The 24,451-nt window shown below is 45.2% G+C and overlaps 1 protein-coding gene across 5 annotated transcripts in view; it reads left to right on the forward strand.

The window, feature by feature from the left end:
- Window positions 1–24,049, forward strand: part of LOC146196790 (uncharacterized) — a 30,844-nt gene extending 6,795 nt beyond the window's left edge. For 3 of the 5 annotated variants that reach the window (XM_084598519.1, XM_084598520.1, XM_084598521.1), the window contains exons 3-11: window positions 4,457–4,628; window positions 4,806–4,888; window positions 11,922–12,087; window positions 13,346–13,449; window positions 14,067–14,238; window positions 15,008–15,090; window positions 21,031–21,193; window positions 22,177–22,271; window positions 23,692–24,044. In XM_084598519.1, coding sequence (XP_084454645.1) covers window positions 4,457–4,628; window positions 4,806–4,888; window positions 11,922–12,087; window positions 13,346–13,449; window positions 14,067–14,238; window positions 15,008–15,090; window positions 21,031–21,193; window positions 22,177–22,271; window positions 23,692–23,915 — 1,262 coding nt within the window. In that variant the 3' untranslated portion in view covers window positions 23,916–24,044. Of the gene's footprint in view, window positions 1–4,456; window positions 4,629–4,805; window positions 4,889–7,052; window positions 7,219–8,449; window positions 8,554–11,921; window positions 12,088–13,345; window positions 13,450–14,066; window positions 14,239–15,007; window positions 15,091–21,030; window positions 21,194–22,176; window positions 22,272–23,691 lie in introns of all 5 variants that reach the window. The other 2 variants (XM_084598522.1, XM_084598523.1) reach the window with 2 other exon arrangements.
- The last annotated feature ends 402 nt before the right edge of the window (window positions 24,050–24,451 follow it).

A 24,451-nucleotide genomic window follows, 5' to 3' on the forward strand; every position in this document is an offset into this window, starting at 1 on the left:
GTTAAAATTATCGGCAACTGCATTTGCCTCTGAGACCGAGGAACCATCAACCATTAACGAAATACTATTTGATTTGTTGCCGCCCATATAGCTCCAAACTTTCCCTGGCGCCTCTTTGAGGAAATTGCCTTAAGTGATAGTGAAAAAGGTTTCCTTAGCTTGTTTAACCTGAGTGTTGATAGAGAGTTGTTGATAGCAGGGTCTCGAGGTCTGCCTGAGCGTCTCATTCTCTTAAGCTTTCTTTTCATGTGGATTCTTTTCTGTCTCGTAATCCATGGTTTCTGTTTCTTTTTCTTAACCCTATCAGGGACAATCATGGCAATACAATGAATACAAATTTGTTTGAATTTACATTACAAAACATTCACATTGTCGTTAACATTAAAACCGTCCAAATTCGTTTCTAAGTAGTCTAGGATGGTCTCATCATCTGCCCTGTTGGAATCATTCACAACAATCACTGACTTGTTTTTGCTAGAACACCTCTTAAAGGAAAATGTGCCAAATACTAAGTTGTGATCAGAGAGCCCATTAATGACATCAACCGTGTCACATTTGATAGCGGAACTTATAAACAACAAATCAATAATATGTCTTGCAGTTGCAGTGACTCTGGTATAGGGCCAGTAACAATCTGAGCTTATCACATGAAAATGCGATGTTCAAAAGAATCTCTGAGTGTCTAGCGTTCATGCCCATCGTATTCATGGTCGACCAATCGATTTTCGGTGAATTAAAGTCCTCGGCTAAGACGAACTTCACGTGCTCACCCCAGAAACGCTGTACATAATCGTAGATTTGCTCAAGAAATGCGAGATCTGCTGTAGGAGGGCGGTACACAACTCCAAGGGCAATGGAATCACCGCAAAAATAACTTTTGCAAAAGACGCTTTCGTGATTATAGGAATAGTTGGCAAAATTGTCACAGTAATGTTTTCCTTAACTACAATAGCAACTCCACCCCCTCGGGATTGTCTATCACATCTGAATATCGTTATCCAGCACTCCGGCGTGCAACCAGGTCTCCGCCAGCAGCGTGACGTGTGAGTCAAGGTCATAAAGCAGCGCTTCAAATTCGGCAGTTTTATTCACAATACTTTGCACATTTAAAGGAAGTAACCGTAGAATACAATCGTAATTTTCTTGTCAATTGGATGTCCCGCTTGCTGCCAACCGCCGGGTTCTCATTCTGTTATTCTGAGGTGCAGCCTGGATTTCATTATCTTGTGTTATGTCTGAATCTGTACCGGGCCCGCAAAGTATTCGTCTTTCGTTTCTGTTGTCATCCCACACGTACGTCACCCTGTTGAGAACCAGCTTATCGTACTTCAGATACGCTTTATCATCAGGCGTGAGGCTGTCTTTAACGGTCTACCAAAGCTGTTTTCTCATTTTTTGAATTCTGGGCGAATAGTCCTCCGACATTGAATAATCAGTATCCTTCAGTTTCTTTGCATTTCTCAGAAGTTGCATTTTCTCGCCGAAATTAAAAACGCGCATTATCACTGGCCGAGTTTTGTTTGGTCCCTTTCTTCCCAATCGGTGTATGCAGTCAAGGTTGTTTACTTTTATTCCCAATGTCTCTTCAAATATTTCTGTCAGGACAACATCCCTGAGCGATACCATTGTTTTGGTCGTGGATTCAGCGATTCCATAAACAATCAAGTTATGGCGTCGACTTCTATTCTCAAGGCCTTCATTTTTTTTATGAGAAATGCAGTCTCTTCACTGAACTTTGAAATAAGACGCTCACACTCTTTTACCCTTTGTACGGTTTCTGAAAATGACAGCAATTTCTGCTCAATTGAAGCCACCCTTGTGTTAGTTTCAGTAACATGACATTCCAAGCTTTCCCGTATAGACCTAAGCTCATTTGCTGCCTCCTTTTCGTTATCAAGTATAGCTGCCAGTTGTTCAGAAACCGTAGGGCCAGGGTTCATTTCTATATCGCCACTTAACAAAAGAACAATAAAGCACAAAGAGTCAAAACAACTCGCGACACATTCACACAACACCCTTGTGCAAGGGACTACAACCAGACACAAGGAGTCGCTTTTAAATTCGTGGCTACTAGATTTTCTACTGACCTGCGCAAAAAAGACGACCCAGGTTAGCCGCATCTGCATACTTTGGTTGGTCCCTTGCCCATCGATGAAAAAAGCTTGAGGGGAGGTGCCGGTTGGCTCGGGTGATGACGATGTTGCTCCGATGTGCCTTTGCAGAACAGAAAAATGTCCGAAATTCGAGGCATTTCTTCCAGTCCGCAAGCTATCACTGTCATTAAGCGATGCAACTTTTACTTGTGGATGTTTACTTGTAGATGAGCGATGGATTTCCGAAGCGGAATTCTTGAAATGTAACCGGCTCATTGCATGCTGCAAACACCTGCGCAAAAAATACGACCCAGGTTAGCCGCATCTGCATACCTTGGTTGGTTTCTTGCCCACTCCAAATATAACTGATTGTAGCGGTCAATAAAGGATCCCAAAAATTAACTGATGACTACATAACGGTAAACGACTGCAACTGCGTTACTTTCTTTCGAACTTTATGTTCATGACACAAACTCGCTCAAACTCGCTCGTAAAGTAGTGCGGCTTGCTTGAAGTTTTTTTTTTTTTTTTTTGCATGCTCTAACATTATAAAAGGAGTTGTTGTTCAAAGTTGTCATCACTGATTTTGCAACGTTTATTCATGAAGGCATCAGTTTCTACACTGATCACTCTCTAGATGCAAGCGCTGGAGGGTAGCGCGGTGTTACACCGTACGAACTCTTTGCGCACCCTCTCGTAGTTGCGTGAGGGTTTTGTTTGGGCCAATGTACACATAAAGAACGTCGTGGGCAGATCGAGCGTATTGATTAGCGCAGATAGTATAGTTTCCAGTGTCGACACATTGCCTTGGGCTGCCACTGGCACAATACATCGTATACCTTCATATTATGGCACTGACGATTGACTTTTGGAACATTAGAAGTACGTTTGCGTATAATCACTTCCTTCGTGAAAGCGATCCATTGATGTGGTACCCCACCAAGCGGCTCAGAAAGGTACATTGACTTAACCAGCGACATGAATCCACCTCTTGACTTCACTTGAGAGAAAGGAAACATGCTTTCCAGAAGCCCGTCTGTTCTGCTTCTTTATATACGACATGGCATAGTGCTCGTGCGTCGTCTGTTACGATAGTTCCGTAATTTCGCGAGATTTTCCAGTGAGCGACGCAAGCCGGCGCTGCTGATTTTCGCGTTACAATCACACCGACGCTGACGCCGGTTTTCCTGAGACGAGGGGACAACGGTGCTTTCAAAGCTGTTGCGTTAGTACTAATCGTCGCGGTTAGTCTCTTTTTGTACAAACGTGACGGGCAATTACACGTACGGCATAAGACACCACTCTGTTTTGCATAAGCGCCACAAGCGAACACTTTTTAGTAGAAACTTTAGTTTTGCTGACGAAGGTAAGATAAAACGAGCGTTGCGTGTTTTGAAATCTCAGACGATCTTTAGATCGCGGCACATGCGACGCAAATATCATTTCGGAATATTAAAAGTATGCACGATTGTGGCAAGAAGCTGATAATAATAACAATCAATGCCAGGTTTTAAAACGTTCTATGATTGATTGATTGATTATTAGATTGATTGATTGATTCAATGATTGATTCAATGATTGATTCAGTCAGTTTTTCATGATGCGAAGAGAGTTTTATTGCGTCCATGTTTTCAAAGGTTCATCTTGAACAAGCGCTACTAGAGCGAAAATCTACCCTCACCCCATATACCCCTCAATTCAGCTATTCTGATGGCCGCAACTAATTCGCAAATAACTGCATTAATTTACAAGAAAAATAACGGCCTAAGGTTGCATGATTTCATGCGCTTCTAATCGCAGACGGTTGCCGTGTGACAACTGCCGCTCTACAGTGAGGCAAATCACTCGCGATTTTTTTCAACTACCATTTTCATTAAGAACCACATCACTTGCAGAAAGTCTCAACTGTCTGGATAAAAATTTTCCTTGAAAAGCTCGAGATAATCTCTCTCGTCCAGGATGCAGCCCCTGCCTTCGAGTACTAGACTCGCTGCTACGTCGACGACGTTAAGTGAAATGGAAAAGCAATCTTGTGTTGCGCGACGTCTGTGGACGACGTTAAAACAATGAACTAAGCAAATATTGAACCAAGGGAGTAGTCGCAATACAACCCGACTCCTCCACTACGGTGCTTCCCCGTATTCTTTCATTCCCTTTATCTTTCCTTATGTGCTGCAAAACACGGTCAAGGAATCATCCATGAGTGCCATACAGCTCTGTGCCTTACGTTTCTCACTGGCTCTGACAGCAAGTACCATTATACGAATTTAATATCACAAATTATTTTTCATTTCCAAAACGAAAGTGCCTGTCATTAAAAAACACGTTGAAATAACTCTTGTAATGCATTTCTTGTATCGCAGCTGTCAAGTCACCAGGAACGACTTGCAACTATTGCCGCCAGGTCGACATAGTCGGCGTCGTATGGACGTGCGCAGCCTGCTCCGACTGTGATATGTGCACCAATTGCTTCTTGAGTGGCGCTCATGAGCTTGACCACATGTTCTGGAGGTGTGATACGCCAGGCAATAAGAGGTGAGGGCCACTTGTAATGATTTTATTCACCCACGAAGCACCTAGCAAAACAGGAGTGAAGGAATCTTGCAAGCTGAAGCATCCCAGACTTGGATGCTGTGTTTTCTTGATGTGGTACAAAAGCATAACATACAAATAAAAGTGGAAGTTTTATTAATTACTGGCATAAAATTTCAGGCACCTCGTTTTCCCGAGGGTAACTTCTCTCTTATTTGGCGGAACTCTCGACGGGCGTCAAGATGTTGACAGCGGTAAAACAGGTAATTACAAACAGGTTTCGCTTGTATTCTTCATGAGCTGTTGTTTCTAGTTAAAATGAAGCTTTCCTCATTGAAGAAGTGGATGAATTACTGCATGGGGGAGGCGACTTCAGCGAATGTTTTTGTTCCCACCACAGAAATTGATTTTAGTTATCTCGAGAAGAAAAATTCACAAGAAAAAGTGGCATATCTATTCAAGATGCATAACATATAAAGTAGCGTTAGCGACAACTGTGCTCCCAACTCCAAGCAGATAAATAGTTTTCAACAATCAACCTCGGGCGCTAACGATCCTTCAAATTGATTACGTTTGAGGATCCTGTAGCACTGTCTGGAAAACGATTTAAGCCATCAATCGGTATGCGTGCTCATTAATTTCAGCACAATTCTGCTGCCCGCCTGCTAAGTATTTCCTCGTGTGGATAGCTTTGCCCTTCTGAATTTGCGCAGTGGCAACGCGCCAGAAACCGGCCGCAAATGTCTGTGGCACATAACGTTCTATGCGGCAGAATGAACTCTGGCAAGAGGGAGGTAACCACAGAACCGAAAAAGGGGCTACCCCACATGGACCCCTCAAGGTGTCGATGTTTCGACATGCCCTCCAGCGGATTCGGACTTCCCATTAGCAGAACTGAGAGTTGGGCGATTTGGATATAGTTCATTCTGCAAATACTCAGCGCACACGGGCGAGGCCAAAGACGAGTAGACACACGAGCGATTTCTCGCAACTAATCTTTATTGTCAAGAATGGCACGTATATGTACAGAAGATCGGCGCATGTGCAGAAAAACACGCATTGCATACCAATGATGCATACATGGTGAAGCCAGGAGATGCACAGCAGCACAAAAGCAAAAACCCCGAAAACACTTAGCCATACAAAAATGTATATCTAAACCTCTGCCAAATCATTATTTAAAGAGCCTATCTTCGTGTTGTGCAACGTGATCGACGGTGAATTAATAAGTATAGGTTTTCTCTTTTCAATAAAAAATGCTTCCATAATTGCCCCGTCCTCTGATCACGATGCCGGCGCACTAAAGATGTCTTTTGGAACAAATCTTTATACATCTTGATATTCCACTTACATTCTGCGCAATGCGCTGAATTGTTTGAATTCATTGTGTCTGACGACAGATTTTTGTGATCCATGATGCGGTTCTTCAGGCAGCGCCCTGTCTAACCGATATACACTTTCTACACGAAAGTGGGACAGTGGGACTTCTTACACAACGCCACATACACATTCCACGTACAGTGATATGTTACGCACTGTGCATGCATAAGGGCTGTCTCCTCGTCTGCGTTCCAAGCTATACAAGTTTGTTACGTATACGTGCTGCACAATTAACGGAACTGTGCAAACAATGTTGAATTCGAACCTTCTGGCGACGAATTCCTTAGATTGTGCGACATGTGATGCTCATATAATAATTTCAGCTGCTTTTTCTTTGTTCTTCTTCTTACTTCTCTCCCCTTCATCGCCGACCTATGCGTTTGCGGGAATGACCTGTCTTTACGCATGCGATAACCTTTTCACGTGCCCTTTCCACCACCATCAGCCCCTAGCTCATTTTATGTTGTAAAAGGTGTCATCTTTTGGCGCTGCCATTACAAACCAGTTTCATGATGACGCATTACGTATATTCTACCGTTGCTAAACACATTCGAAACGCATGATTTAAACACGATAAACAGCAAGAACGACAGCCGCAGAAAAATAATCTTTTTGCTTTCTATAGCTGGCTACAACTAAAAGAAAAAAAAACTGCAGTTCATAACTATTAGCAGTGGTACGCTTAATGTGTGTTACCCGCTGAACGTTGAATAAAATCAGTTTTTGATGTTTAACTACACCAATTAACAGAAGATATCAAAACTACTGATCTGATAGTTTGATCTGGGCATTATTGTTTATTAAGCACCTTTTATGCTAGGTAATCTTTTATTAGGTAAACAGAAAAGCCTTAATAGCAGACTACTGCATGCAACGGCGGAATTGTACGTGGCGGTTTGCGCATACTTGAGTTTTACCCTCGGCTATAGGACAGAAATCTCCTCTCAGTGCCTTCTAAACAAAATAGCTTCAAGATGTCTTTGAAGGGCCGAATGTAATATAAGTTTCCAACCAAATGGTATTGCTTGTTACCTTTTTGTCCTGCAGGCGAGATACACGGCGTTACCTGCAATGGCTGCCGTCGTGGCATCGTGGGCACGCGCTGGAAGTGCGCAGTGTGTTCACACCACGACATCTGCTCCAAATGCTACGGAATGCATGTGCACAGTTCCAGCCACGCCTTCTTGCGGATCAATGCGCCCGGCAGCCGCGGGTGAGAGTTTCCCGATTGCGCTGATGAAATTTCACGGAATACTGACACTTTTGATTGATTTGGTCTATTTTATGGGGTTTAAACTCCCAAAGTGACTCGGGCCATGAGAGACGCCGTAGTGGAAGGCTCCAGAAGTTTCGACTATCTGGGGTTTTTTTAACGTGCACTGATATCGCACAGCCCTTGGGTGCCTTGTTTTGCGCCTCCATCGAAAAGCGGCCGCCGCGGCCGGGATTCGATGCTGCATGTATGGGACCAGCAGTCGAGCGCCCTAACCACTGCGCCACCACGGCGGGGCCCAACACTGTTGACTATTAAGGGCACCCCAATGGGAACTTTGGAATAACCTTATTACTGGGCTATCCTACTGCTTAATCTTAGTACATAGGGAATTTTAGTGGGATCCAGGACAGCAATGTTGGGCTTAGCAGCACAATCCACTGCTACTGATTTACACAGGAAAGAGTAAGGATTCGGCAGTGCTGCAAAAAACATTTCGGTACCCTAGTCAGTTAGTCTTCAGGAATAAAGTTTAAATTGGGAAGTTGTCGTCGTCCGGAAGGCGAGCTGGCCGAATGTGTCATTTACGCATGTTGTTTGTTTATTCTTTAGATAATTCACAAAATCCAGTCAGAGACAGCGGCGCTGCTTCCACGTCTCAAGACACGTCTCAGGAAAGAACATTCACACCAACAGTCACTGAAACATTTTGCTTACATCGCGCAATCACGACTTTATTTTAAGAGAACGAAAGCGCATGTGAGTGAAGATTTTAAAAATTTGTCAATCAGTACGTGTTCTTCACAGTCGCCGTCTGCGTGCAAGGCTACAGCGAGATAAAATAAAGGAAAGAGTGAAACAGATTACAGCCATACGTTTCTTGTCATTCACATTGTAACTTTACTATTTCCGGTTTGGGCAGCGTAAGTTTCGGAAAATTCGACATGAGAGTTTTCTGGTATGCGGTATAGCAAAGCCTTGCAGCGGTGGTGATGGCGACACGGATTCTCGGCCTCTGAGGTCCCATTTCTGCTTTTGAGATATTAAAACAATAACAACGGTTTGTTGTGTGCTGTCAGCAGGTCTAAACCAATCTTGAGTGTTCCCGTCAAGACCAATGGGCAGCTTCTTTGAGTTTCACTTGTCGTAAGTCACTGCAGGTTTTTAAAAAAGAAGATGAAAAGAAATGCTTGACTTTTAATAATATCTGACCTTTCCAATGACTTTATAGGATTCTGGTACCTCCAAGCAGCGGGGCTTCCGGAAGCCAACAACGTGCGGGCGATTACGTACAAGAAAAGATTGTGCCTGAGGACCGACAGCAGAACGATACTGGTGAGTCGTTGCAGCGTACCAGTGGTGGTATTTCTATTGTAGTTGCTTGAGACCTGGCACGCCTTTGCCACTCAGAAAAATGGGTTCATGTTCCTCGTTTTTTGTATTATGCGAGAGTGGAAAAACGAGCTTATAAATATAGTGAGAAACTCCATGTTGAAATCAGCGGCAGCAAGAACATGTAATGTAGAATGCTTCGACGAAGTCCTTGTGCCACGCTGCATGCTGGTGTCACTTGAGGCCCAGACGGGCACGGGGGGGGGGGGGGGGGGCTATAATTGTCACTTTCGTTTTGATTGCGGTTCGCTGACTGCCGTTGCCTCAGTACCTAGAGCGCGTGGTCATTGAGCTAGCAATCCGCGCCTTAAGGCGTCGAGCTCATCATTGACACGTATGAGACAACGATACCATCGCGTGCGTTCTGTGCCTCAAGTAACACCAGCTGTGTGACGCAAACCCCTGGATTGAGCTAGCTTCAAAATTTCACGTCATTGACGCCGGACAGGAGACTAAGCGACAATGCATCCGGACTCTTCCACTACGATGCATCCCCGTATTCTTTCATTCCCCGTATCCTTCATTATGTGCTGCAAAACAGGGTCAAGAAATCATCCGCGAGTGCCATACAGTTCTGTGCCTTACGTTTCTCAGTGGTTCTTTCAGCAAGTATCATATACGCATTTAATATCGCAAGATTATTTGTCCTTTCCGAAACGAAAGTGCATGCCATTAAAGAACAAGTTGAAATAACTTTTGCAATGCATTCCTTGTATCGCAGCTGTCCGGTCACTAGGAACAGCTTGCAACTTTTGCCGCCAGCTCGACATAGTCGGCGCCATATGGACGTGTGCAGCGTGCTCCGACTGTGATCTGTGCACCAATTGTTTCTTGAGTGGCGCTCACGAGCTTGACCACATGTTCTGGAGGTGTGATACATCAGGCAGTAAGAGGTGAGGGCCACTTGTAATGATTTTATTCACCCACGAAGCACCTAGCAAAGCAGAAGTGAAGGAATCGTGCAAGTTGAAGGCTTTCCAGACTAGGCTGCTGTGTTTTCTTGATGAGGTACAAAGCATATAGCATACAAATGAAATTGAAAGACTTATTAATTGCTGGCCTAAACTTCCAGGCACCTCGTTTTCCCGAGGATAACGTCTCTCTTATTTGGTGGAACTCTCGACGGGCGTCAAGAAGATGCTGACAGCGGTAAAACAGGTAATTGAGAAAAGGTTTCGCTCGTATTATTCATGCGCTTTTGTTTCTAGTTAAAACGGAGCTTCCCGCATTGAAGAAGTGGGTGGATCACAGCATGGTGGAAGCGAGTTCCAGCGAGAATGTTTGTTCCCACCACAGGATTTGATTTTTGTTGTCTCGAGAAGGAAAAATTCATAAGAAAAGTTAGCATATCTATTCAAGATGCAGCACTTATAAAGTCGCGTTAGCGACAATAGTGCTCCCAAATCTCCCAAATTCAAGTATATAAATACATTTCAACAATCGACCTGGGGCGCTAACGATCCTTCACATTGATTACTTTTGAGGATCCTGCAGCAATGTCTGGAAAAAGATTTAAGCCATCAATCGGTATGCGTGCTGATTAATTTTAGCACAATTCTACCCGCATGTTAAGTATTTCCTCAAGTGTATAGCTTTGCCTTTCTGCATTTGCGTAGTGGTAACGCGCCACAAACCGGCCGCAATTGTTTGTGACACATAACGTTCTATGCGGCAGAATGAACTCTGGCAAGAGGGAGGTCACAGTACGGCAGCCACTGAACCGAAAAAGGGGCTAGTTCACATGGATCCCTCCAGGTGTCAATGTTTCGACATGCCCTCCAGCGGATTCAGAGATCCCAATAGCATAACTGAGAGTTAGGCAAGTTGGATATAGTTCATTCTGCAATATACTCAGCGCACTTGTACGAGGACAAAGACGAGTAGACACACGCACGCTTTCTCGCGACTAATCTGTATTGTCAAGAATGGCACATATATGTACAGAGGATCAGTGCATGCGCAGAAAAACACGCAATGCATACTAATGATGCGTACTGGGTGAAGCCAGGAGATGCACAGCAACACTAAAATAAAAACCCCGAAAACATCTAGCCGTACAAAAATCGCTATCTGGAACAGCCAAATAACTAAGTATTTAGATAACCTGTCTCCTTGTGTGCAACGAGATCTACGGTGAACTAATACATATATGCTTTTTCTTTTCAATAAAAAAACACTTTCATAATTGCTCTCGTCCGCTGATCACGATGCCGGCACACTACCGTTGCCTTATGGAACAACGCTTTATACACCTTGTTATTCCTATTACGTTTTGCGCAGTGCTCTGAATGTTAGTATGCATTTTGTCTGACGACAGATTTTCGTGATGCGGATGTTCAGGCAGCGCCCTGTCTGACCGATATACACTTTCTACACGAAAGTGGGACTTCACACACAACACCACGTACACGTGCACGTACGGTGATATGTGACGCGCTGTGCCTACATACGGGCTGTCTCTCGCCTGCGTTCCAATCTATCCAAGTTTGCTGCGTATACGTGTTGCACGTTTAACGAAGCTGTGCAAACAGCGTTGAATTCTAACCTTCTGGCGACGAATTCCTTAGACTGTGCGGCATGCGGTGCACATATAGGAATTAGGAATTGCAAGTTTTTTTTTGTTCTTCTTCTTCCTTATCGCTGCCCTATGTGTTTGCGGGAATGATCTGTCTTTACGCATGCAATAACCTTTTTCAGATGCCCTTGCCACCACCATCAGCCCCTAGTTCATTTTTTGCTGTGAAATACGTCATCTTTGTTGTCGCTGCCGTTACTAACCAGTTTCATAATGATGTATTTAGGCATAATCTACCATTGCTAAACACATTCGAGATGCATGATGACAACTCTAAACAGCAAGAACTACAGCAGAAGACAAAAAATCTTCTTGCTTTCTCTAGCAGGTTACAACTAAACAAAACAGGAGTTCGTAACTATTAGCAGTGGTACGCTTAATGTGTGTTACCCGTTGAACAGTGAACTAAACACGTTTTGGATTTTTAACGATACTAAATTACAGAAGACATCAAAATTACCAACCTGATAGTTTGGTCTGAGTATTATTGTTTATTAGGCATCTTTTATACTATGTAGCCTTTTATTAGGTAACCTGAAAAGCCTTAACAGCAGACTAATCTGTGTCACGGCGGGTATGTGGCGGTTTGCGCAGACTTGAGTTTTACACCCGGCTATAGGACAGAAATCTCTTATCAGTGCCTTCTGAACAAAATAGCTGCAAGGTGTCTTTGAAGGCAGAAGTTGATATAAGTTTCCAATCCAATGGTATTGCTGGTTACCTTTCTGTCCTTCAGGCGAGATACACGGCGTTACCTGTAATGGCTGCCGTCGTGGCATCGTGGGCACGCGCTGGAAGTGCGCAGTGTGTTCAAACTACGACATCTGCTCCAAATGTTACGGAACGCACGTGCACAGTTTCAACCACGTCTTCTTGCGGATCAACGCGCCCGGCAGCCGCGGGTGAGGGTTTCCCGATTGTGCTGATGGAATTTCACGGAAGACCGACACTATCGATTGATTTGGTTTAGTTTATAGGGTTTAACGTTCCAAAGCGACTCGGGCCATGAGAGACGCCGTAGTGAATAGCTTCAGAAATTCAACTACCTGGGTTTTTTAACTTGCACTGACATCGCACAGCACTCAGGACGCCTTGCTTTCAGCCTCCATTTAAAAGCGGCCGCCGAGGCCGGGAGTCGATCCTGCATCATTGGGCACAGCAGTCGAGCGCCGTAACCACTGCACCACCACGGCGGAGCACAACAGTGTTGACTATTAAGCACACCGGAATGGGAACCTAGGGGTAACCATATTACTGGGTTGTCCGCACAGCTAAATCTTACTACATAAGGAGTTTTGGTGGGATCCAGGACAGCAATGTTGAACTCAGCAGCCCAATCCACTGTTACTGATTTACACAGGAAGGAGTGATGATGCGGCACAGCGGCAGTCCTGCAAAATACATTTCTGCCTGCTCATCTAGCTGTACCCTAGTCAGTTAGCCTTCAGGAATAAAGTGTAAATTGAGAAGTTTTTTAGTCGTCTGGAAAGCGAGCTGGCAGAAAGTGTCACGCAAGTAGTTTGCTTATTCTTTAGATAACTCACAAAATAAAATTGTGACAGCGGCGCTGCTTCCACGTCCAAGCCACGTCTCGGAAAAGAAAATTCGCACCAGCAGTCGCTGAAACATTTTGCTTAGATTGCGTAACCACGGCTTTAATATTGGGGGAATGAAAGCACATATGAGTAAATGGTTTGGAAATCGGTCAAGCACTCTGTGCTCTCCACAGTCGCCGTCTGCGCGCAAGGCTACAGCGGGACGAAATAAAAGAAAGAGGGAAACAGATTACAACCATAAGGTTTCATGTCATTCACATTGTAGCGTTACTGTTTCCGGTTTGGGCAGCTCAATGTTCGGAAAATCCGACATGAGAGTTTTCTGGTATGCAGTATATATCAAAGCCTAGCGGCGGTGGTGATGGCGACATTGATTATGGGTCCCTGCGGTCGCATTTCTGCTTTTGAGAGATTAAAACAATAACGTCCGCGGGCTGTGTGCTGCCAGAAGGTCTAAACCAATCCGGAGTGCTCCCGTCAAGGCCCATGGGCAGCTTCTAGAAGTTTTACGTGTCGCAATTAAATCACTGCAGGTTCTTAAAAAAGAAGAGGAAAAGAAATGCTTGACTTCTAATAATATGTGACCTTTCTAATGGCTCTATAGCATTCTGGTACCTCCAATCGGCGGGGCTTCTGGAAGCCAGCAACGTGCCGGCCATTCCGTTCAAGAAAAGATTGTGCCTGAGGACCGACAGCAGAATGATACTGGTGAGTCGTTGCAGCGTGCCAGTGGTGGTATTTCTATTGTAGCTGCTTGAGACCCGGCACGCCTTTGCCACTCAGAAAAATGGCTTCATGTTCCTCGTTTTTAGTATTATGCGAGAGTCGAAAAACGAGCTTATAAATATAGCGAGAAACTCCATGGTGCAATCAGCGGCAGCGACAATGTGTAATGTAGAACGCTCGAAGAGGTCCTTGTGTCACATTGCATGCTGGTTGTCACTTTCGTTCCGATAGCAGTCTCGCTGACATGCCGTTGCGCGAGTACCTAAAGCGCGCGGTCATTGAGCTCGCATTCCGGGCCTTCAAGCGACGAGCCCACGATCTAAACGAATGAGACAACGATACTTCCGCGTGCGTGGCTGGGCCTCAAGCGGCGCCAGCTGTGTAATGCAAGCCTCTGGATTGAGCTATAGCGTCAAAATTTCCCGTCAGTGACGCCGGACACGAGACTAGGCGATAACTCGTGCCCCAATTTCACCCGGTAGCACAGGAGATCGAATCTTGTGCCCCGCGCATGACAGACATGTGGTAAAGGTACTTATCCACCGCTGCCATAAGTTACAAAAACCTGAATGAAATTTACATTTCATGTAATATTACAGCTGTCAAGTTCGCGGGAACCGCTTGTAACTCCTGTGACGAAAGCAGTGTACAAGACGCGCTCTGGAAATGCGAAGACTGCTCCGACTACAATCTATGCACCACTTGCTACCTTACTGGCGTACACGATCATGACCATATTTTCTCTCGGTTGGATGCACCACGAAAAGAAAGGTGAGGGCAGTCACAATTTCTCACAATTTCAATCACTTCTATTAAACTAAACAGGACAGAATCATTGCAAGCCTCCGCGTTTGAGGTGTCTGGTAGTCAGTGTCTAGCATCTTGATTCTGTACCAACTTCCGACGCTGACTGGCCAGTTTGCGAACTGCCGCTTAAAATCCCTGGACCCTGACCTGAAGCTCCGGCTTCCACCTGGCCTACCCCGACGCGAAGAAACTTTGCTGTGCCGCCTGTGGGTTGGTGTAGCATTCACAAACTCGTATTCTTTTATGATAGGCATGGCAAACAGCCCTACATGTACAAACTGTGGATGCGAGTCTATAGGCCACATTCTTTGTGAGTGCCCGATATACAGTAAGGAAAGGCAGTGTCTGTGCCGTTCGCTGGAGCATCTAGATGGACGCCCATTGAGTAAAACTAATATTTTAGGTCCCTGGCCACGGCGATCGTCTGCGGTGAAGGCCTCCCAGGCACTGCTCCGCTTTATGAGAAGCACAGGCCTAGTCGAAAGACTATGAGTTTGCTATGACATGATTGTAACGTGATGTGATGTGGCGTGTCTGTTATGTGACTGTATTACCTTCAACTATCCCTCTATCACAACTTTTATATCCACTCATCCCCTTCCCCCAGTGCAGGGTAGCAACCCGGTTGCTTTTACTGGTTAACCTCCCTGCCTTTCTTCCTCATCTTCCTCCTCCTCCGACGCTGAATACGAGAACGCAAGCTTAAATGACGATTGCTCGTACATATTTTCAGGTACCAAATCGTTCCGAGGATATCATCTGTCATATATGGAGGCACCCTGAATGGTCATGAAAGAACATTCAACGAGTGTACAAGTAAGAATGATCGCGGCAAATGTCTACAAGTACATGCCCATTCTCACATGCCCCTCGAACTAAGATTGCCGCATTCAACCAGTGTTTCGGCTGCCTTAAGTTGGCATCAATTTTCACTTGGATTTTGTTTTCCAGCAAAATTACATTTTTTTTTCGGGCCGAAAAATGCACAAGTGAAACTGGCGCCTTAATGCAATGTGGAAACACCAATACATTAACTTTCGTGAAAACTTTGAGCGGAGTTCAAAAAGCTTTTCAGCAATAAACGTTTGTTTTAGACGATGTGCGCTATGTATTAATAATATTCTCAAGAATTGTTACACCCTCGACATGCTCGCTCTTTTCTGCGCTCATCTGTGTATATTTGAAGTACGCTTTGATTACACAGCATGCGGACAGCGTCGTCTTTCTGTATTTCTGTATCACCGGGCTTTCAATACGCCAAGCTGAATCGGTGATGTCATTCTTAGTAATCAAACAGGACTATTCGTTAGTTACTTCAGGACACTTGAAAGCGATTTCACGTGCCGGGAAAACGGACGCACAATGCAGTTGGCTGGTGACATGGCTTGTGTACAGGTGCGGTTTCACTTTTTTCCACTGTTTGTAAGCACGACGAAGATACATGAGACTGATGCATGGCAGCGATCCTGAACGTTATTTTCAATGCACCATCTGTCCATTTGGCCCCAGTCCACCTCGCGTTTCGTCACTCGTCCTCATTATATTCGGTGCTCCAGTGACGCTGGCCTTCCACCCCATGGGACGGTCCAGTGAGACCAGTGCCGCAAAAGTAGACAAAGCGAAAGCACGCGACTCCTCCATGGATGTCTGCAAACCTCAAGGACACCACAGGCAGTGTTGTATATATGTGTAGATATGTATCGGTATGAATGCAGTTTGTCCATGATACTACAGCGCTTGGACTAGAACCCGTAAATAGCAAGTACGTACCGGTCGTCCTGGTGTGCTTCAGGGGAATTACAGAAGCATTCACGAAGTAAGGAGAGCTCAAGACCCGACTAAGAATTAACAAGCTCTGAGTGTGGGCCATGCGGCTGCAGGACACCAATGCATTACCATCATTTCCAAGATTTAGTGGCTACAAGTCTCCTTCCATGACCGACCATTGTGCACGCTGCTGCTGCCAGAGAAAGGCAGCGGTATATTTTGATACGCGCTTTCTTCATGTACGCCTTTCTCTAGAAACGACATTATATCAAAAGGTATAGTGGCAGTGGCTGTGGAATTTCTAAAGGGAACCGTTCTGGTTGTTTTTGTTTTACGTTATACCTGCACGTTGCAACCCGTCCCGTATCAATAATGGGGGTTAATTGACCGCTGGAATAGCCCGGGTGTCCAAATTTAGTCGGAGACGACCTCAATGTCCCTCACCTGAATTGACTTCAATGTCACTCACTTCGAGCCCTCGTGGCAGGCGTGAGTGGGATCGCGGATCCCCTGTTCGTTCTATTCGACCATCCTGGCACAGCAGCACGGCCTGTGTTTCACACACATAGTGCTACCTATGTTCCAGACTTGACTTGGTGGTCGGGTCCGGGTACTCCATTGTGGAACATGGAGCCAGAATTCTGGGAAAGTGATCACCACCCTATCCGGCATAAAGACGACTTTGCTGCTCTTGAAGCTGCATTTTGCAGACCAACATTTATCCGCATGAACTCTTTATGCCCTAGAGCCATTACGCATTGATTTTCGAGTAATTGAGGTTCATTCGCATTTATGTTCGAGGTAGCTCAGGGTTGATTGAGTTCCGTCAAGGACAGATCATTGGTCACCACTCCTGACGTATCCGGCCATTATGCCGCAAATGTTCTATGATTAACGGGGAGAGCTTTCCCCTCTTTCTGGATAGGCGGGACCGCGCTCCTCCTTTCGTGACATATGCCACCATTACCGCCTCAGTCGCCCTGTGTATCCCCTGGCACACCGCAAAACATTTCGTTATCACGAGATTCTATGATTCGAACTTCAGACTCGCACACTTCCCACTCCTGCCTTTCGTTACTTCATCTACCCAGCTACCGATCCCTCCTCAGCTTGTCCTTTCTGCCCGGCCAGAAACAAGCCTTGACTACATCATGTGGGCTGTGCTCGCCACCCCCATCAAAGTCACTCAATATTCATTCAAAAGAGAAGTGGGAGGCTGCTCTGCGCAGCCCAGCGCCTGATCTTCAGGACCAAATCCTGGATTGAGCTTAGAAGTGTAGCGGAGGCCTACCCACCGTAGACCCTCCCTCCTCCACTGCCCTTTTCCATTATAAGGTAAATAGTCGTTACTCACTCACTCTGGCTAGGATCTCAGGAGAACGTTCGACCCAAAAGAATGGTTCAGACGCCAGCTTTACTCGCACGGATGCTCATGTAATAAACCCACACCAAACAGACGCCACAAAAATTAGCTGGTGGTTTAACTTTTATTAATCCTGGAGGGCAGCCAAAGCTTCATGTACATGGCTAAGCTCATTGCCAAGCTTGGATTAAACACTTACGTTTCTCCAAACGTAAAGCCTGTTCTTCATCAGCCTCTTCGACACGCCGTCTTTTCAGGGCCTCATTTCGACGTACTTTCGCTTTCCGACGCGTTACTTTAGCAAGATGTTCATTCTCCTCCATATCGCGCACTGTTGTAACCTGGGCAAGAGCCCGGGGGCTCTTATTTATACACGTATCGTCCCTCTAGCGCCGTCTGCTTCCATGTCAGACTGACTTCACCTCATGTAACTTTGACCATGACAGTGGTCACAGGCCACTTAGTGCCTACGTGACTATATATATGCCGTAATGTCACATGGCGGCCACCAGGCTTAGCACAAAAGTTTGACCTCTAAATCTCCCTCAAGGTGAAAACTGTGCATACACGACGCACCGTACGTGACCTTGGCTTTGACCTGAACAGTGGTTACGGGCCACTTGGTGGCCTACGTGATTATGCCCCAAAGTCACATGGTGACCATCAGGCTTTACACAGAAGTTTGACCTCTAATTCTCTCTGAAGGTGAAAAGCGCGCATAACCGACCGCTCGAGCTACCTGGCGTAGCTCGATTTCGCTTTAAAAATTGTGTAACTACCACCACTTCGACTGATGTCGGTCGACCGTGACCATATCTCGGCTTGCTTAACTTACGGTCTTTCAAGCGTTAAGTCGAGCTGGCTGCTACGCTGTACTGTACAACGGCGCACGACTGAATTATCTCACTGCTAAGGCTCACAGATATGAACGCGATCTCACACGGCACCCAATGTATGCGTCATGTTGGCAATGTTCAGCTAAATCCTCGATTACCTCACTCTGATGAACGTTCCATGCAATGTAACATGGCAGCCGCTCTGTTGACGCAGCAGCAAGCGCTTACTTTACTTCTAACTTGCCGCCGGACGGTTTCGCCAAAGCAGCAGCCCGAAAAATTTTCTTAAATTACGGCGTTTGCCTTCTTCAACTGCTAGTTTTATATTTGACAGGTATCCCGATATACATTATGCCAGCAAATTTGGACAACCCTGCAGTGCCCACAGGATTGGAGGAGGTCAGTTTACATCCCTATTCCAAAGAAAGGCAGTGCCAAAGATTGTTCCAACTACCGCGCGATCGCACTTATTTCGCATGCTAGCAAGGTGATGTTGAAAATCCTCCGAGGTAGGCTGCAGCAGTATGTGGATCGGGAGCTTCCGGACGTGCAAGCTGGGTTTCGCAAGGGCAGAGGAACTAGAGACCAGATTGCCAACCTTCGCTGGATCATGGAAAAAGCAAGAGAGTTCCAAAAACCCATCTACTTCTGCTTTATTGATTATGCGAAAGCGTTTGACTGCGTAGATCACAGCAGATTGTGGCAAGCTCTCCAAGAGATTGGAGTTCCAAATCACCTCATCTATCTCCTCAGGAACCTGTATGAAGGGCAAGAGGCCACAGTCAGAACTGGGCATGGTCTTACTGATTGGTTTCCGATTGAGAAAGGAGTGAGACAAGGCTGCATACTGTCGCCCTGCCTATTTAACCTATATGCTGAGCGCATCATGAGTAGTGCATCGCCGGTCTGGACTAGTCTTCAGCTGGAGTGAAAATTGCTGGGAAACGTATCAACAACCTTAGATATGTGGATGATACCATTCTAATGGCAGAAAGTGAAGTGGAACTCAAGAGACTTCTGATGCGCATACAAGAAGAGAGTGAGAAGTTTGGGCTTAAACTGAATATTAAAAAGACAAAGATCATGGCGTCTTGCCCCATCAAGTCCTGGAGCATCAAGGGACAAGAAGTGGAAGCTGTGACAGACTTTTTCTTCTTGGGCTCCAAGATAACCCCGGAAGGAGACTGCAGCCATGAAATTAGGAGACGCCTACTTCTGGGAAAGAGAGCCATGGCTAGCCTTGACCGCCTAGTAAAGAGCAGAGACATTAGTCTGCCAACCAAGATCCGTATAACTCGTGCTATGATATTTCCAGTTGTGGTGTATGGATGCAAGAGTTGGACTGTGAAGAAGGCTGACCGCCGAAGAATTGACGCTTTGAATTGTGGTGCTGGCGGAGAATCTTGAGAGTTCCTTGGACGTCCAGCAGATCAAATCAGCCGATATTGTCGACCATAAACCTGACTGCTCATTGGAGGGTCAAATTCTAAAGTTAAAGCTCAGATAGTTTGGTCATCTGATGAGAAGAGAGGAGTCGCTGGAGAAAGATTTGATGTCGGGAAAGGTTGAGGGTCACCGGAGAAGGGGTAGGCAGCGAACGCGATGGTTAGATGGCATCCTCGAGGCGCTGCAGATGAAGTTATGTGATGTTAGGAAGATAGTGAGAGACCGAAAAGCGTGGCGTGATATGGTCCATAGGGTTACGAAGAGTCGGACACGACTGAACGACTGCACTGAACTGAATCCCGGTATACGTGCTTATAAACTTCAATCTGCTACAGCGCCGACGGAATTGCAAATGCTTTCTCTATGCCTGAGTTGCTGGCTGTAATAGGAAAAACGCGAAACAGTGCCCGGCTCGGACAGTATTCAGCATGAGGTTTATAAAAACCTAAGTAGCACTTCACTATACCTCATTTACTTGACATCCTAAACAAAGTATGGCTGGACGGTTTCGTGCCGGGAAGCTGCAAATCTGCTGCCTGTAATCCCTATGCCAAAATCAGGAGAACCTCCAACGAATCTTGCTAACACACCACCTATTTCCTTAACACAAACACTGTGCAAGCTTGTAGACAAAAAGCTAGCTGCACGCCCTTTGTGGTCGCTTGAGCAGCACGGTCCCCATCACCCCACTCAAATTGGTTTTCATCCGTATATAGTACAGAGGACTGGTTGGCTGTTTGGTATCAGTAGTTCTGTCACCTACCCGCAGCCGCAATGTCCGTACTATTTTAGCAATGGACATTACGACAACATCTGTCACTCTGCTTTCCTGAACTCGATTGACATGTTATCCTTATAACAGAGCTTGTGTGATCTTTATGTGCACTTACTACAGATGTGATTTATCCCAAGGAGATTCCCCTGACCTTTGGACGATCCTAACAGTGTTCCCACATTGAGCGGTATATCAATTCACTCTCACCCTTCCATCTACTTACTGACTATTCTACTTAGGTGAGTTGGTAGAGCGACTGCCCCGGATAGGCGGCGATCTTGGGTTCGATCCACGGGCTAGGACAAATTTAAACTACGAAGATTATGTGAAAGCAAATTAAGCCTTCCTTTGTAGAGATGTGACTGTGCTTGGGCAGATGCCTATGAGTCATTGCATACTTATTAACGAAGCAACAATGATAACTAGCTACCAAATTACCCACTGAAGGCATCGTTAACAGCTTCTAAGATGGCGGTAGGAGAAACAGCGCAACAGGTTCAACAAGTCAGGCAACAATTACACTTTTTATTACAAAAAAAAAGTAAAAGTTGTAAACTTGCTCTTTGCAGTCCACAAGATCCCTTGCAAAGGGTGTCGCCATCATCGCATCGTGGGCGCGCGCTGGAAGTGCGCTGTGTGCTTCGACTACGACCTATGTTGCAAGTGCTTTAGGGATAACGTGCACAACCTCGACCACATCTTCTTGCGATTCGACGAGCCCGGCAGTCCAGGGTGAGGACTTCTGTGCAACATGAATGGGAATTTTACATCCTATAGCTGCAATGTGTCGTACAGAACATGTCGTAACAGAGGAGACCGGATTATTTCTTACAACTGGGTAGTCACTGATTGATGCAGTGAAATTAGAACACATGATCCGTGAACCACAGGAGCCACCGTTATTATTGCGGGACCACGATGTTCCAATAAGGAGCCGAATATTACAGCCACAGACCCTCAGTGACTGGCTATGGTATATTATGGTCTCGCTTCGCACGTTTGACGAGCAGAGGCTAGAATTGGTGAAAAGGAGTAGCCCAGCCGCTATGCGGCACCAACCTCTTCTTTATCGTTTATGTAAAAAAAAAAGAAGCTTATAAAGCACATTATCATTGCAGTAGGGTAAAATATCCGAAATCACCCATTACGAGGGAAAGCGGTAAATATAGCGCCGATTCATCTCCGCTTCTAGCTTTCTTGTGCAGAGATGTGCTTTCGTGTATACAATTTGCAGCTCGCAAATTTATCACGCACGACTCAAAAATTTTCGAGGAGCTTCAGGTGCGCAAGATACCATTTGGAATGACAAGATTTTAACATTAACCTACACTAATGCCGGAAAAAGATAATTGCTTATCCGCTCCTTCGGCCGGACTGGCAAATGGCAGGGGCGGCTGGAACAGCGCCGCCCCATGCAACACCACAGGTTGCACTGTTTACCTCAAGTATAGTCACTCATTCACCTACCCCTCTTTAAATATAATGCGTTAAGGTGACGGGGCGAGTTACCTCAAAGACACTGTTCGTGGTAAGATGTTAAAAGATGAGAATATATACAAGAAGGATGTTTCCTACAGCTGTTGGACTTATAAAAACCAAGCGTCTACTGAGTTATGCAGTGTGATGTTTCGAGCATTCAGAGCGATGTAACGCTTGAGGAAAAAGAATGCATCGCTGGCTATAAATTGGCAGTAAAAACTTGTTTGTGGTTCCAGCGTGCACGTAGTTCCACTGGGAGTTTATGGACGTGAGCGAACTACAGGCGCCTGCTCCGAAGATAACGATGTCTGTGCACCGCTTAAGCCGGATGGTGAGGAGTCTGTGTTATTTATTTCTTCATTTCATAAATGTTTGACAAAGCAGCCTTCGATCCCACCAATTAGAACATTTTACCTGAAGTTTTCACACAAAAGCAAGGCATGGCCCTCCCTTCCTGCTAAAATGAGAGTGCATGTAAAATGTTAATGTTCATTTTATTTTCGACTGCTGGTCGAAACAATACTTGGCTTATGCAGCTACGCTTCTATTTGCAGCTGTATTTATTTTGTAAGCAACGTATAACAAGAGCGCCGTTGTAGCTTTGGGAACTTGGCCATACACGCAATTCCCTCTTGAGCGGCAATACTCCTTCACGGAAGAGAAAGTACAATGGTCACAAACATACGCATAGTAATGGTTGAGCAAATACGATCGGGGCTTCTCAAGATTGGTGGCTAAAAAGCACAAAGATGGCGTAAGTGTAGAAATAAAAACTTAATAACTAGAATGACGAGATAGTTGAGGGGTGTATAACAGCATTCAAGATAGAGGGGCAAAACGTCGAGCATAATGGTACACCCCCCCCCCCCCCCTCCCCGTTTCATAGCACAAGCTCTAACGATCTATGCTTCCACCCAACGCTGAAGGCAAGAATAGAAGAAATTTGGAGTGACTATCCAAACTACCTCGGTCTTGCCGATTCTGCTCTGGCATTTCCTACTGAAAAAATCGTATAAGGCAATAACCTCACATTTTCTCACACAGTCTCACTCAATTCACGTAAGAAATCACATACAAGTCGCATATAATTGAGTAAAATTTCATAGTTTCTTATACATTAACTTAAATTATGGAAGACTTTTTATGATAATGATGTGCAACGTATGAGAGTCTATGTGATTTGATGAGATTGTGTGAGGTTATTGCCCGGTAGAACTTGTCGTTTTTCAGTAGGGTAGCACTTATCTGAGCATGCTGCAGGCCCCTGGGCCGGAGCAGTAGAATGGCAGCTCATTTACAGTTAAATAACTTAGCGCTTAAATTTTAATGAAGAACTGCATTTTTTTTTTCGCTCTTATGGTAACCCATGATTTATTTAGAGACTGTCATTGAAAGAGCATATAGAAAATACTGCAGTGGTGGCCTATAGTGGAACTAGCATCCACCTCTCATACAATAGGTTCTGGGTTCGATCCCTATGAGCACAAAGAATTCATGTATGATACAGGGGGTATAAGCATTGTCCTGGGCGAACGCTCTGCTTATCTGGATTAAATACCCGAAGAACCGGTATTCCACCCCACGTCGTATAAAACGATACGCGCTTTTTTTCATATTCCTGCTTTGGTAGGCTACCGTTGCGGTAATAAAATAGGTCATGATAATCATCGAAGCGGACACATATTCTGTTTATTTTGCCCAATCACTGTTCATCTGCTGCCATTAATTCGTTTCTCTTCGATTGCCTACAGCACAAAAGCCGAGAAAGCGACCCGACGGAAATCGCAGTGTCACGGAGGAGCTGACGACAAAACTGCAGGAGCTGGAGGAAACCATACAGTGCGTAATCTGCATGGAAGCACGGCGCAACGTGGCCTTTCTGTGCGGTCACAGCGCGTGCTCGGATTGCGCGAAAGAACTCAGTGTTTGCCACATATGCCGCGAGCGCATAAGAAAAAAGATTACTCTCTACTAGGAGGAGCTTGCTAAGAAGTGCTAGTACACGAGGAAGCTGAGTGCGAGACTCCTTACCGTAATAAACTGCGCCGCTCAAAATCACCATTCAGTTTCAACCTTTTTTATTTACGAGTAGCGTCCCACACAAGGCAAAAAGCGTACAGTCGTTCATCACCATTTTTTTTTTTTTTTTCACAGTGGCGGTCCCGGGGATTGGTTTTAGAGGAGGGGGTGGACAGACTTCCCAACACCAAATCTGAAAGAAAATTTAAACCTTATTTTTTTACTTTTCATGTGTAAAATGTTTTTTATACCTTGTTGTTGAACAATAAATAGCAAACGACACTGTTGTTTTACCGTAACGCATGCTTTGAATATTAGCGGTTACGTGAGAAATATTTATTTATAATTGCTTTATATCTATCTCGCAATATTAGAACATGAACGAAAATTCCAGTCATAAAATTCTAAATAATTGAAAGTGAAAAGGAAATGACGTAGGAATATTTTCTTAATTATAGCTCTTGGTACGAATAACTTAACATATGTGAGTAT

This window comes from Amblyomma maculatum, chromosome 3, assembly GCF_055883805.1.
Source record: "Amblyomma maculatum isolate TAMU_Amacu chromosome 3, ASM5588380v1, whole genome shotgun sequence".
Classification (NCBI taxonomy): Eukaryota; Metazoa; Arthropoda; class Arachnida; order Ixodida; family Ixodidae; genus Amblyomma; species Amblyomma maculatum.